Genomic DNA, 15,894 nt, shown 5'->3' with positions numbered 1-15,894 from the left:
TAGCAAGCTAGAAGTTAGCATTTAGCTGACGTTAGCTAGCAGCCGTCACCTTGCTAAATTGAGCTTTCTGACACTCATCCCAAACCTTTTCTGTTTCAGGGGGACAAGAGGGGGTATTTTTGGATTAAATCAATGACCTTAGTCACCGGGACTTTAGGATCACGGGCTCCTACGAACGAGTGGGTAGCCCAGTGCGACGTTTGATGGAATAGTTGCAGACAATTGCCTTTCTCCTCAGGTGGTGCTGGTCGAAACAAGGGCGAGGAGGGGGACCTCGAAACACACTCACCAAGAGGAAGTCCGGAGTACCGCAGTGTTTTTGGAGGGCCTATTCGATTTCCTTGGTCTATCAACAGCCCCCGCCCCTCTGACCCGGAATTTAATAGAAATCGATAGGAATAAGAAATCGATAATATTAACATTTTGTGACCGCTACAATTAAGAAGTATACGGCTTGTCATACAATTTACTTTCCAAACCTTTGGGTACATATTTGAACTTGGATGCCTCAAACTCTGAGCAGTAAGTTATTAGCAGCAATCCTCATAGTTACTGATTTGTCACCAGGCATAAGCTTATTGTTGCCAGTTTATTTGACAGACCGACACATTCGTTAAGCATTGATTTGATCCTGACTGCTCAGGGTGAGCTTCATATTTCACACCATGTCCATTGATAGTTAGTTGCAGGGTTACGCCTGATTAAGCAAATAAATCAAGTTGAAAGCTGCATGGTTTGACATTAAGGAAGTAATACAGGACGTACTGAAGAACCCAACCAGTTTTTTTAATTTGACAAGGAATATTTATGCACTGTTTTCATGATGGGGAAAATGCTTTCGAAAATCTTTGGCAACAAGGAGATGAGAATATTGATGCTTGGACTTGATGCTGCTGGAAAGACCACCATCCTTTACAAACTGAAACTTGGACAGTCAGTCACCACAATTCCCACTGTTGGTTTCAATGTCGAGACTGTCACCTACAAAAACGTAAAATTCAATGTATGGGACGTTGGAGGCCAAGATAAGATCCGGCCCCTGTGGCGACACTACTATACGGGCACTCAAGGGTTAATCTTTGTTGTGGATTGTGCAGACAGAGATCGCATCGATGAGGCGAGGCAGGAACTCCATCGCATCATTAATGACCGTGAAATGAGGGACGCCATCATCTTGATTTTTGCCAATAAGCAGGACCTGCCAGATGCCATGAAGCCGCATGAAATCCAAGAGAAACTAGGATTGACCCGCATCAGAGATAGGAATTGGTATGTTCAGCCCTCCTGTGCGACCACGGGAGACGGACTATATGAGGGGTTGACATGGCTAACATCAAATTACAAATCTTAATGATTGAGTGATGACTATTTTTAGAATACTTTTTTTTTTTTTTTTACTTTGAAGTTAAATAACTTAACTTCTAAAATGAATACAATAAATAAGTTTTGATTTATCCATTTATTTGATTACTATGATCCTATAGCTAATTTATCTTTATAAACTGGGTTTGCTGGTTTATAGGTTGCCTCTACTCTGTAGCAAGCTTATGTCACATTCTTTTTTGTGGCTTGATGAATACACAATTAAATGGGTTCATAATTCAAAACTAAAGTTTACCGCCTTTGCCTATTCTTTACCCCATTTTTAATAGATTTTCTAATGGAGCTGGATTTCAATATTTTCATTTGGGCTAAGGCTTGGTTATGCTTTTAAGACACACTTGATTGAGTAACAAGTGTCTGTTTCCTAGTTTTTCCTTTCAGAACTAAAGTCTGTTTAGTCAAGCTTGTTCTGGACAACTAGCTACAACACCTTTTTATATTAAACATGTTTTAATACAGAAACCCAGTAGCAAATTGCGGTATCCCATGTCTTACATTTCATTTTCAGTATTCTGGACATTGTGACAATTATGTCTGAAAATACATTATGTAGTGCTTGGACTAACCATCTGGAACACATTTGCACAAGTGATTCCCTTCAGTGGGCTATATTGTGATTTATCCCAAATTGTGCTCAAGCATAAAACTGAAACAGGCTTCTGGTAACTCAAACATGCTTTTTAGAATGCAGGTTTTGTTAATGGGTAGCCTAACATTGATGGTTATGTAACCAATTGACTCAATATTCCAAAGGAATATCATTCAGCTCAGATCTCAACCTACTACCATTAATATGTCTCTGGATATGAGACCTATCACTTGACTAAATCTGCAGCATGAGTACAGAAGTACAGTAACCCTACAGCAAAGTGGACCTTGTCATTCAATGGGAGAGAACAGCTCCCTGGTGAAACGATAAGTCATCTTTTGGTTCAGCTTTCTTACTCATGTTGACTTGGAGAACCATGTATAGAACAATGTCATTGTAATGTCTAACAAATAATAAAGTAATTTTAAATGCCTAATTTTCTTGTTTTGATCATAACCTGAACTTTCTCAAAAGTGGTTAAAGCAACACAGTTCTCATATTACATATCTTCCTTAGGACTCAAAATCCATCATAAAGAATGCTAGAGACAAGATTGTAATTGGTCTTTGCTAATAGTTGACCACCTTTGCACTGCGAAAATTGTTATCTGATCCCCCTTTGAGGAATGTTTTGCAGAGCTTGCACTTGATGTGCTGCAGAATGCAGCTGTTCAATATCCAACACAAACTTTTACAGCATTTCATTCAAATAAGTAGGCCTAATGAGTCATTATTCTGTTATGTGAAGAACACAATGTCTTGGTGAAGTGTTGCATTGAAACTTTCCTGGGCAGTTTATATAGCTGTCCACCAAAATAAAAAAGCCTGTTTTGTCACTCTGTCACCATTGGGAAATATGTTTTTCATTTTACCCCATGTAAAAAAACAAAAACAGGAAGTCCAACTGGTCTCAGCGGAATAACTACAGAGCCACATGACTAGCCTCCATTGAGGTTTGGGTGACTGACTGGCTGCACAAATTGTTGGAGCAATACAGCTGTTTGTGAATTCTGTGCTCACTTGTTTGTGCTTGATATTGAGCCAATGCTGGGTTGTCAGCTGTTACTTCCTCTGCTTGTGGTTCAAAACAGGCTACAAATTCTGCCCTCCCCTCAATCTTTGTTTAGAAAGAACCTACATAATTCCTGTATGCCCAGTACAAAAAAAGTGTAAGAAAAACATTTGTACATGTTAAATCTAGTTTATTGAGGTACTTTACGGCATCGTTTAGAAAAAAACATCCTGTTTTTTGTACAGTTTTGTCAAGGGTTTTGGGCTGAATCAGACTTACCGAAAGAGGTCAACATCTGTTACCAAGTTCTTGTGTCCTCTCCAGTTAGAATCAGTAAGCAATCCAGCTGCATGCTGGTTTGTATCTTGTCTGGGGTCCTGTGAATATTATAAACTGTCCACCAGATTGGTTAAACTCTGAAAACTTGTTTTTGTTTGTAAAAATTGTCCTGCTAAATGTGCTTTTTTATTGGGTGTTTTATCTTTGCCTCAAGGTAAAATATACGTTAAGGATTTAAATAAAAGGTCACAATGGGACAATGTCTCTAGTTACTCATTCATCTGTGTACTATCTCACACAAGGCAGTAATGGTGCCTTGGCCTTGTAAGACCCAGAAATACATTTTCTGGTCATTTAATTACCCCTCAGTGTTTTTCAAGTCTTGACTTAATCAGTCTTATTGAGTAGTCATTAAAACAGTCAAAAGAATAGGACCAGAGACTCAGGCCTTTATAATCACAGACACACTGACTTGATCAGTCGAAGAACCAGCTGGAGCTTGTCTGGTTGGCACATACTGAACAGGGGTGCCAAGGCCATCATCTGTAGTCAGCCTACTGGTTTAGGAGGAGAGAAGTTCACTGAACCTGGAGTCAAAAGCCCAGAGAGAGACAGGCTTGACTTTTAAACCTGAGAAAGTCATAGAAGGACAGATGTAAAAAAGGAGGACCGAGCACGCCCCCATTCTCATCGACGGGGCTGTAGTGGAGCAGGTTGAGAGCTTCAAGTTCCTTGGTGTCCACATCAACAACAAACTAGAATGGTCCAAACACACCAAGACAGTCGTGAAGAGGGCACAACAAAGCCTATTCCCCCTCAGGAAACTAAAAAGATTTGGCATGGGTCCTCAGATCCTCAAAAGGTTCTACAGCTGCAACATCGAGAACATCCTGACTGGTTGCATCACTGCCTGGTATGGGAATTGCTCGGCCTCTGACCGCAAGGTACTACAGAGGGTAGTGTGTACGGCCCAGTACATCACTGGGGCTAAGCTGCCTGCCATCCAGGACCTCTACACCAGGCGGTGTCAGAGGAAGGCCATAAAAATTGTCAAAGACCCCAGCCACCCCAGTCATAGAGTGTTCTCTCTACTATCGCATGGCAAGCGGTACCGGAGTGCCAAGTCTAGGACAAAAAGGCTTCTCAACAGTTTTTACCCCCAAGCCATAAGGCTCCTGAACATGGCTACCCAGACTATTTGCATTGTGTGCCCCCTCCCCAACCCCTCTTTTTACGCTGCTGCTGCTACTCTCTGTTTGTCATATATGCATAGTCACTTTAACTATACATTCATTTACATACTACCTCAATTGGGCCGACCAACCAGTGGCTAACCGGGCTATCTGCATTGTGTCCCACCACCCACCACCTGCCAACCCCTCTTTTACGCTACTGCTACTCTCTGTTCATCATATATGCAGTCACTTTAACCATATCTACATGTACATACCACCTCATATCAGCCTGACTAACCGGTGTCTGTACATAGCCTCACTACTTTTATAGCCTCGCTACTGTATATAGCCTGTCTTTTTACTGTTGTGTTATTTCTTTACCTACCTATTGTTCACCTAATACCTTTTTTTGCGCTATTGGTTAGAGCCTGTAAGTAAGCATTTCATTTGATGTCTACACCTGTTGTATTCGGCGCACGTGACAAATAAAGGTATTAGGTATTATTTGATTTGATGTACAACCTGAATGACTCTCATAGCCCACGCAACGGGAGGTTGTCAGTATTAGTAAAATATGGCTTTTGTTTGACTGGTGTTCACAAGTAAAGATAGACCAAGACTAGTGGCTACGGGATGTGTCTCCTCTTCCTGGACAGAGGATGGATGGTATGGATAGAACCTCATCAGCCTGGGGTGTGTGACTGGCATCCCTCAACAGTGATCCCCCTCCAATCGATGTTGAAGGACGGAGGACACATCTTTCAGCGTCCCACAAAATCAATACCTGGCCGTGCCACAGAGAGAGATATTCAATAGGATATTTATTGATCCCCATTGAAAATTGCAGTGAAGAGGCAAGGTCTGATGAATAAATTCAATAGAATTGTCAGAATCCCGCATTAATGCTTGTTATAGGAGAGGACAAGACCCAGACCAAGCCCCCCCAAGTCATGCAGTTCCGCGGCCAACTGTCATTTTTCGAACATTGTCAATCATTTCATATTGTTTTTATGTTTTTAATAATCTGACTGATTGGATTGTATTTGTATTGATGTCATTTACGTTCTTTTTTTAATTGAAACTTATTTTTTTAACTATTAAACATACTGATTGAGTCTTTGTATATTAAATGGTTGCCTAAAATAGCACTGTGAATGTAAATACAAATGGTGCATGCACCATTATATATATATATTGCTATATTGTGTTGGAGCCGTATTTCTTGAGGTCACAGGCTCTATGAATATGATTAACTGCTTGGTCTGTGTAGTCCTGTATGCCCCATGTATAAAGTCCAAGTGCAGTTAAAAACGTGATTTTCCTCCGTTTTATATATATTTCCACACTGTGAGGTTGGAATAATACTGTGAAATTGTGTAAGGTGTAAGAGCTGTTTGAAAAGACCGCCTGAAATTTCAGCCCATTTTGGTGAGATGGCGGTTTGTCCTGCCTGGTGACATCGCCAGGTGTTAAGTTCCAAACCTCTCTAACAATAACAGCTAGTTTTCAGTTTTCCCCTCCCCACTCAGACCACTTCCAGTCTAGTAAAATTATTTATTGTAAAATTGCTCTTTAGCTATTTTCCTTTGTTTTTGAAAATTTTAATTGAAAATCACAGTAAGGTACTTTATTGTTTCCCAGAAATTATTTGATATTGAGATAAAAACGGCTGCATTGTACCTTTAATTAACAAGATTAGCAATAGTACTCCATTAGAGACAGACAGAGAGACACCGAGGAGGCATGATAGAAGGAATAAAATAAAGTTTGCTCTACTCTCAATGCATTTTCCCACAAAAGGTGGGTAAACAGCATTTACTTGCGTTTACCCTCCACTACACCACTGGTTTGATATTAAGCAATAAGTGATACTGTTTACCATGCATTTCATGTATTACATTCAATACAACAGTCACACTTAACATGTCAAGTCATTTTGCTGTATATAAAGAGTACTGCCTTAGCATTAAGATCGGTGCATACGCCCTCTAAGTCAAAGGCAAAGGGACAAGTGGAGGCATGCAGGAGGCGGAGCTAAGGACAAACAGAGGTAATTATCCATGCACATGTGTGTGTCCATATCCACACACAGTCAGTTGGCTATGGACTGATTCTGGCCTCATTCAGTGTGTGGAAAAGCTGCTGCAGAGCTAGCCTATTGCAGAGGCTAGGGTATTTGTTTTAGCACTGGTTTCCGTCAAACAGGTCAGGTGACGTCGACCCACATATGATACAGGCACTGGAGAGATGTATCACACAAACCACATGCCACGAGCAAAAGTGATTTATAGCGCTGGTAAAACACACACATAAAAACATTGAAACATGCTTTCTTGCATTTTCTCAGATCAAGGAGCTGGTGTGCTTGTGTGTTGGTGTCAACACATGCACTCTGTCGCCCTCCTCCCAGTAGGAGCTCGGTCAAGGGCCTTCATTAGGACACTAACTTCAGTTTAATTGGGCAGTAATGGCTACTGTGGTTCTCCGTGCTTCATTACTACCACATGTTCTCCACAACCTTTGATAGCCACATGTCCCTGAGGGGGAGGACAGAGACAGTCAGACAGGTTTTATGACCATTCATCTCTTCTCCCGCTGGGGTTGGCTGGAATCCCAGAGACTTCCTGAAAGGACAAGATGTCGAGGAATGGGTTTTCATGCCAATGTGATGCACTTGATAGATGCACCAATGTCTGACGGATGTGTCAACAGTTGGGATTGGTCTTAGATACGCTGCCATTGTGGAATGATCATAGATGTGGTCATGGAGCATGTGCAGTGTCAGTGTTCCAGGACCCAAGTAAACCACAGCATATGACAGTGATATGGAAAAGGATCAGGAAGCATGTGTTCACTGAACTTCAGTGTTACCAGTGGTGTACGGCCACGTGTTCTTGGAACCCTACCAATGAAGCCTCAATCATAAGTATCTCCCCATTGAATCTGGCAAAGTGTTAAGCACTTGACTTCTGTATGGTAAACTGACATAGCAGGAGGGTGAGGGCGTAACTATATGCAAAGGTTTCTCCAAGAATGTGCAAGACAAATTCATCAGCAGGCCAGAATGCGCTGTTTGCTGGGCCGGTGACTATGGTTACTACATAATGGGGCCAGTGGAGTGGTTTTGGTATCACTGAGGTAAGACCGTTTCAACTGTTTCCCGTACTGGAGTTACTCTACGCTACATAGAAAGGGGAAGTCGGAAAAGAAAACAAAAGAGACAGTAAACGTGAACAATTTCACATTGCACTCTTGGCCAGATTGAAGTCTTTGCCCGGTCTAGGCGAATATTTAACATGACCTGTGATAAACCTGTTGAGTGGTACAGCATTGTAGAAATGACCTCAGCCTGATCCCTGTCTATGGTGTTTAGGCTTACTAAAGTATCAGGCCTTGTGAGTAACTCACCTCTGTCCCGCTCTCCTCTGCTCTTAGTTTGGGCTGTGAGTGTAGTCAACTGATGGTCCAATGCTGTAGCTTATGTTCAGCCACCACACCCAGGGGGATAATCAGTTTGTGGTTCGTGAGTCATGCACACACACAGTGTTTCAGGCAGATTATTTTACATCTGCCAAGGGAGCCCCACTCTAAACCACATTCCACAAAACTCTGTTGGGTAACTGCTTATCCTCAAGAACAGTAAAACATCCATTATTCAACCCAGTGAGGGAACCTCTCTCCTCTGGTAATCACGTGCCGAATACAACAGGTGTAAACCTTGCCATGAAATGCTTACTGAAAAGCCCTTAACCAAAAATGCAGTTCAAGAAATAGAGTTAAGAAAATATTTACTAAATAAACTAAAGTAAAAAATGTTATCATAAAAGTAACACAAGAAAACGACATAACAACAACGAGGCTGTATACAGGGGGGTACCGGTACCGAGTCAATGTGCGTTGGGTAATCCCAACCCACAGCGAGTTAGCTACCTCTAATGCTACACTGTCAATCATCTACACACACACACAGATGTGCTCAGTTTAAAGCTGGGACAGGAAGTGGTTTGAAGTTAGCTCTGGGTTTCCTGCTGGGACTCAGATACTTAAATGAAGTCATACGTGCAGACCAGGGTGAAAATACATACAGCTGCTGTCTGTGAGCAAAATAGAGACTTGAGGTTGAGGATTGGTTATCACTAATGAATGTATGTTGGTGTAAATACCAGTGCTGGAAAAAGTACCCAGTTGTCATACTTGAGTAAAAGTAAAGATACCTTAGTAGAACATAACTAAAGTAATAGGGAAAACACTACTTTGGTAAAAGTCTAAAAGTATTTGGTTATAAATATACTTAAGTATCAAAAGTAAAAGAAAAAGTAAATCGTAAAAATCAAAAATAGTAAATCATTTCAAATTGCTTATATTAAGCAAACCAGACAGCACAATGTATTATTTATTTACAGATAGCCAGGTACACACTCCAACACAAACAAAGCATTTATGTTTAGTTGAGTCGGCCAGATCAAAGGCAGTAGGAAAGTGTTTAGTCCCAGGGTCCTTAGCTTAGTGATAAGCTTTGTGGACACTATGGTGTTGAACGCTGAGCTATAGTCAATGAACAGCATTCTCACGTAGGTGTTCCTTTTGTCCAGGTGGGAAATGGCAGGGTGGAGTGCGATTGAGATTGAGTTATCTGTGGATCTGTGGGGCAGTATGCGAATTGGAGTGGGTCTAGGGTTTCTGGCATGATGGTGTTGATGTGAGCCATGACCAGCCTTTCAAAGCACTTCATGGCTACTGACGTGAGTGCTACAGGGCGGTATTCATTTAGGCACATTACCTTCGCTTTCTTGGGCACAGCGACAATGGTGGTCTGCTTGAAACGTGTAGGTATTACAGACTCGGTCAGTTGAATGTATGGAGTAAAAAGTACATTATTTTCTTTAGGAATGTAGTGAAGTAAAAGTAAAAGTTGTAAAAAATAGAAATGGTAAAGTAAAGTACAGATACCCCCAAAAAACTACTTAAGTAGAGACAGAGAGGGGGAGAGACAGTGACAGAGGGAGAGACAGAGAGGGTGAGGAACAGAGAGGGGTAGAGACCGGGATAGAAATCGCAAACAGTAGGGAGGCAGGGGTTGAATGGAGTCCTCTTATAAATAAATAGCGACTGGTGGTCAGTGCTCTTTGGTGGACTGAGGCGGTGACATGAGCCTGTTAACCACCATAGCAATTTAATAAATTAAACTAAAGAAGAGCCCAGTCTAGTTGGCAGCTTGTGCATTGACCCATAATCATGATCGTTACTTTTAAACAGAAATGCATTACGACTCACATAACACTCGTTTGTGAGGAACTCAGTAGGGGGCTTCTATTTATATCATATCATATGAAAGCCTGAAGTTTGTCTGTATAGGCCACCTGGGGTATTGTAGCATGCCTATCACAGCTGTGTAAGGGTGTGACCACACAGAAAAGCTGATTTACAGTACTGTATGTTTGTCCCAGAATGCCTGGCCTCATATGGAGAGAGCACTGTGTTTGATCACCTGTACAGGATAAGGAGTAGAGAGAAGTGCTGGATCCAATGCTGGTCTCACTCCTTGATATGTGCTGTACAGTAGGAAGAACAGCACTTCAGACTACATCTGTTGTTGAGGGGAAAATAAATAATTTCTAAATCTAGTTTATTACACATGTATAACTTCCTCATTGGATATTTTACCCTCCACCTTCTGTGTGTGGGTATGTGTGCTTGTGTGTGAGTACAGTATGTGTGTGTTTTCTCTCTGTATCAGGTATTGTGAGTTAAAGGGCCCATATTTGTTTTGCACCTTTGTTCAAGACTTAGAGTAGAGGTGCAGCACTGACCTCTGTTATAATGGAATCAATTAGATTTACATATAGAACACAGACACTTCTCATACTCAGTTGAGGTTAACTTGACACTCGCAGGGGCTTTGAAGAGGGGGGAGGCAGGTGCTCAGGAGTATTTCTGTCTGTAATAAAGCCCTTTTGTAGGGAACAACTCATTCTGATTGGTTGGGCCAGACTATGCCCTCTCAGGCTCACCGATGGCTGTGCCCCTGCCCAGTCATGTGACATCCATAGATTATGGTCTAATGAGTTTATTTCTATGGACTGATTCCTTATATGAACTGTAACAGCAAAATCTTTGAAATTGTTGCATTTATATTTTTGTTCATTATATCTCTCATTATCTATGTCATATACATATAAGTGGTGTTTGCAGAGACTGGTGGTTGCTGGTGATATTCACTGAGTGGCACTTGTGACAATGTTTAGGGACTAACCTACTCCACCAGTGACAGGGTGATGGAGATGCAGCATTCACCGCTCAGAGACTTCTCATTACACTCCATCGACAGAGGAGCTCACCACCACAGTGTCACACTCAATGACTGACTATGTCTGTGTGGCTGACAGGATCCCATCTAATTGCAGTAGTGTCAGGGTTCAGAGTGACAGCGTGGCCCGTTATACAGCAGCCTCTGACTGCCTGAAGGAACTCCAGAGAGCCACAGCCCCTACAACCAGCCCGGCACTGCTTTGCTCACAGCCTCACACTACAGAGACTCAGACTGGTGAGAGGTAATGACTCAGGGAAACACTGGGGCTGGCCCCCCTCCATCTTCCTGCCTGCAGGGAGGGGTGGAGTCAACACTGTGGCTGCATCAGCTAGTTTTAATGTCGTTGCTACATCCGTTTATTCTCTAGAACTGGGCTTTGCTCCATTGGCACTATACACTCATTTTTAAATCAAATCACATTTTATTCATCACATGCATCATAACATAAACAACAGGTGTAGTGAAATGCTTACTTACGGGCCCTTCCCAACAAAGCAGAGAGAAAAATAATATAAAGTTAATAACACAAGGAATAAATCCACAATAAGGAACGATAACTAGGCTACATACACAGGGTATCAGTACTGAGTTGTTTTCTAGGGCTACGAGGTAATTACGGTAGATACAGTGCCTTCACAAAGTATTCACAGAGTTTGAATTTTTCCACATTTTGTTGTTACAGCCTGAATTTAAAATGGATTACATTTAGATGTTGTGTCACTACACACAATACCCCATCATGTCAAAGCAATCTTAGGGAGGAGGTCTTTGGGGAGGGATTTTGTCATATCAGAGGAGCCCCACTTTAACAGTCACAGTCTATTTTTAATCATCTCAATCTGATATCTATTCTTCAACTTCTATCTTAAGTAGAGCTCCACTTTAACCTTCCCAGTCTATTTTTAATAATCTCAATCTGATTTCTATTCAGTTTCTTTCTTAAGTAGGCAAGAAAATAAGTGTTCTTTTGTAACACAGAGACAGCATCTCCTGGCTGGGCTGAGCTGGAGGCAGCAGTGTGATGACGATGGCACAAAGGCTCCTCTGTGTCACTGGGCTGTGATGCAGCAGTCTCTCTCTCTCGCCTCGCTCGCCACTCTCTCTTTCTCGCCACTGTTGTAGTTAGGGTGAGGCTGCTTCCTCATGTTATTTTGAGTACCCTTCCATAGGGACCCAGAAGAGGTATGCAGTTCGTGGAATTTATGCAAAGGTTTGGGAATGTGCTCCATAAGGGTGCAATACGTCTCGACACCGATAGTGTGTTACTAAGAAAATATGTTTTAGTCTAGCGAGAATGCTAAACACATTTACAGAGCACTTCCTAACCTGCGGATTAGGATCTACATGCAAGACTAACACACAAAGAGGGAAACAGTAGTCCTATCACATGGTCATCATCATAATGACTTCATGTTTTCGCTTTTCACAGAATTGTGAACAAGGAGGATGTGGTACTTGGAAATTGCAATGTGTAGGCAGGCTTACAGAAGTATGCTCCACATGTTGAGGTTTTTGCAGTTATAGCGCCATCTGTTGGAAAAATTGCCTCGGAATACAGTATTTCCCAAACATTGGCCACCAGCAGTCCTTCTTGTTTTGCTGATTAGTATATTTCAAAAAGAGTTATACCATTCACACATACAGCATAACTATAAAACTACAGAATTACATTTCCTGAAGAAAGTGTGTATGCTTGCGAGTCTTGGAGTATTTATGGTTGTAAAATAAGTAGTGGTAGTGGTAGTGACTGCAGTGGTAATGGTAGTAGTACTAATGGTAGTAGTACTAATGGTAGTAATATGGTTGTCATAGGCCTATCAAGGCACAAGGCGAGACCCAGATGCAGACACAGGAGGCAGATGGTTGGAGTCTTACAATATTTATTAATCCAAAGGGGTAGGCAAGAGAATGGTCGTGGACAGGCAAAAAGGTCAAAACCAGATCAGAGTCCAGGAGGTACAGAGTGGCAGACAGACTCGTGGTCAAGGCAGGCAGAATAGTGAGGCAGGCGGGTACAAAGTCCAGAAAGAGGCAAGGGTCAAAACCGGGAGGACTCGAAAAAGGAGAATGCGAAAAGCAGGAGAACGGGAAAACGCTGGTTGACTTGGAAACATACAAGACGAAATGGCACAGAGAGACAGGAAACACAGGGATAAATACACTGGGGAAAATCAGCGACACCTGGAGGGGGTGGAGACAATCACCAGGACAGGTGAAACAGATCAGGGCGTGACAAGGCCATGGTTTAGTTAAAGTGAGACATTTAGTTTTTTTTTGTAGGTGTGGAGTTTTATAGTGGGTTATAGCAGGATAGTATAGTAGGCTAGAGTGGTTACTATATTATCCTATGCCATATAATGTGTATTTAAACTCTGAAAATGTTTTAGTTTTAACATTCTGAAAGGTCTGTGGCAGTGATTTCAGTTTGGCGAAGCCTTCATTCCGCCATTGAAATGAATGGGGATACAACAAGCAGTATAGTTTATAAAGAATAAATGATAGAGAAAAGCTGTGTTGAAGCAATCTATGTTGAGTCAGTCTGCACATGTCAGCGTTGGGTTGGTGTTTGTAGCTGAAGCGGATCAAGTGCAGTGGTGAATCCAAATATTTCCCATTCAAGCCTATGGAGCTTTTATGAAGATATAAAATGGTTCTAGTTCAAAAAGTATAAATGGTATCAAAAAGCTGTATACAAGCACACTGTTACAGACCAGTTTGCACGTTTAAAAGTTTGAATGGCGTTTCTTGTAAAACAAATTGTAGACTAGTTATGACCAGAATTTATACCATTCAAGTCTAGGCCCATTGAAATGCCCAGTCTAGGCCCATTGAAATGCCCAGTCTAGGCCCATTGAAATGCCCAGTCTAGGCCCGTTGATTTATGGAAATATGGTTGTAGTGTTAAAAGTATGAGAAGTAGGATCAAAACGTTTAGTTTTTTTCAAGCACACAGAGGACAGTCAGACTGCACGTTTTAAAGTTGTTTTGGTGTTGGTAGCTTTAACCATTTAAAGGTGGCAGTGGAAAGACAATAATAAGAATTAACTATTTCTAAAGTTGTGCTTGGCTTTCAGCAAGCACACCTTATAATTAGAAAATGACATTTCCTGAAGTAAATGTGTGTGCTTGCTAGTCTTGAAGTATTTATGGTTGTGGAATAGTAGTAGCAGTGGTAGTGATGGCAGTAGTGATGGTGTTAGTACTAATGGTAGTAATAGGGTTGTCATAGGTTATGGGTTAGTTATAGTGACCTATTTTGGGGTGCGTTGTAGGTGTGTAGTTATTATAGTGGGTTATAGTGGGCTATTATAGTAGACTAGAGTGAGTACATGAAAGTTCTGTGGTAGTGATTTCAGTCTAGAATTTTGAAGCCTGCATTCCGCCATTGAAATGAATGGGGATACAACAACATTTATAGTTTATGAAGTATACTGTAGATGGTAGAGAAAAGCTGTGTTGAAGCAATCCAGTGGTGACCCGTCATTCAGGGCAGAGATTATTTGTGCCCTCCCTGTTTAGTTTATTTAGCTTTGTGATGCAATTCCATTCTTCATTATAAGGTTACTGATAAGAAATAGTACATTATTTTCTACTATGACTGTGCCCATATGTCACGACTTTTACCGAAGGTAGTTCATCTCCCTGTTCGGGCGGCGCTCGGCACTTGGCGTCGTCGGTCTACTAGCCATCACCGATCCCTTTTTCTTTTTCTGTTTGTTTTGTCTTTGGTTCTTTTTCACACCTGGTTTCGTTTGCTTTCATTTCTGTGTGTATATATTTACCCTGTTGCCTGCCAAGGTTTGTGCGGGATTATTCTTTCATTGTGATGTGCTCGGTGAGGTTATGCTGTTCTTTGTTTTCAATGTTTCTTAAGAGTGTTATTGTCGGAACTTTGTTTGTTCCTCTGTGCGTTTGTACGGGTTCTCTGTTGTCGAGGGCATTGTACTTTTTTTGATTGTGCTTGCCAATCTCTGCTCTCCGGCACCTGACTGAATCAGCAGGAGCGGACGCGCTCCCAACATCTATGGAGAAGCGTGTTCAACACCACACGGCAGTGCTACACCGGCTGGGGACCACGATGGATCAGGTGATGGCGACCATGGAAAGATGGGAGAGAGGTGGCCTTCCCACACCCCAACCAGTACTAAAACCCTCTCCTTCATTGCCTGGGTCCAGTGGTATTCGACTTGCACTCCCGAGGGAGTACGATGGAACGGCGGCCGGGTGCCAGGGGTTCTTACTCCAGATGGAATTATACCTGGCACCGTTCACCCGACTCCGTCGGGAGGTGAGAGCATGAACGCCCTCGTCTCCTGCCTCTCAGGCAAAGCCTTGGAGTGGGCCAACGCGGTATGGAACAATCCTGACTCGGTGAGGGACCACTACCCAGAGTTCACCCGCCGCTTTCGGGCCATGTTCGACCACCCACCTGAGGGCCAAGCGGTGGGTGAACGGCTGTTCCATCTAAGGCAGGAGAAGAGGAGTGCTCAGGACTTCACGCTAGAGTTCCGGACCTTGGCCGCTGGCGCGGGATGGAACGACAGGGCCCTGATCGATCACTATAGGTGCAGTTTGCGAGAGGACTTCCGTAGGGAGCTAGCCTGTAGAGACACCACCCTCTCCTTGGACCAGCTGATAGACATGCCCATTCGGTTGAACAACTTCGGGTCCTGTCAGTTCGTTCCATCCCCCAGCCCCTCCACTCCAACGCCCATGGAGCTAGGAGGTGCTGCAGGGAGGGCGACCGGAGGAGGGGGCTTTTCCTGTACCAGCTGTGGTCGTAGAGTGCTGCTGACTGGTGCTGGAGGTATCCTTCAGGGAGTCGAGACGCCAGGCCGAGCACCGCTCGGACACCTCAGGTGTGTCGGCAACAGGCTCACCCAGAGCCCCCTGTTGGTCACATGTAAGTGTTGATTTTTTTCCCTGAATTTCCCCTCATTCCCGGCATAAGGCGCTAGTAGATTCAGGCGCAGCATGGAATTTTATTGACCGCGGTTTAGCGCATAGGTTAGGGATCCCCCTTGTTCAGCTTGACAAACCCTTCCCAGTGCACGCCTTAGATAGCCGACCATTAGGGTCAGGGCTAGTTAGGGAGGCCACGGCTCCACTGGGCATGGTTATGCAGGAGGGTCATGAGGAGAGAATTA

General features: G+C 42.8%; 1 protein-coding gene across 1 annotated transcript; it reads left to right on the top strand.

Annotated features, from left to right (window-relative positions):
* The first annotated feature begins 603 nt into the window (after positions 1 to 603).
* Positions 604 to 1,588, top strand: LOC139383451 (ADP-ribosylation factor 6-like). The gene has a single exon (XM_071128000.1). It carries the CDS (start codon positions 821 to 823, stop codon positions 1,349 to 1,351), a length of 531 nt encoding a protein of 176 aa, XP_070984101.1. The 5' UTR covers positions 604 to 820; the 3' UTR covers positions 1,352 to 1,588.
* Positions 1,589 to 15,894: the final 14,306 nt, after the last annotated feature.

This window comes from Oncorhynchus clarkii, chromosome 25 (genome assembly GCF_045791955.1).
Source record: "Oncorhynchus clarkii lewisi isolate Uvic-CL-2024 chromosome 25, UVic_Ocla_1.0, whole genome shotgun sequence".
Lineage (NCBI taxonomy): Eukaryota > Metazoa > Chordata > Actinopteri > Salmoniformes > Salmonidae > Oncorhynchus > Oncorhynchus clarkii.
Note: the sequence above shows the minus strand (reverse complement) of the source record. Positions and strands in the feature narration are given on the sequence as shown.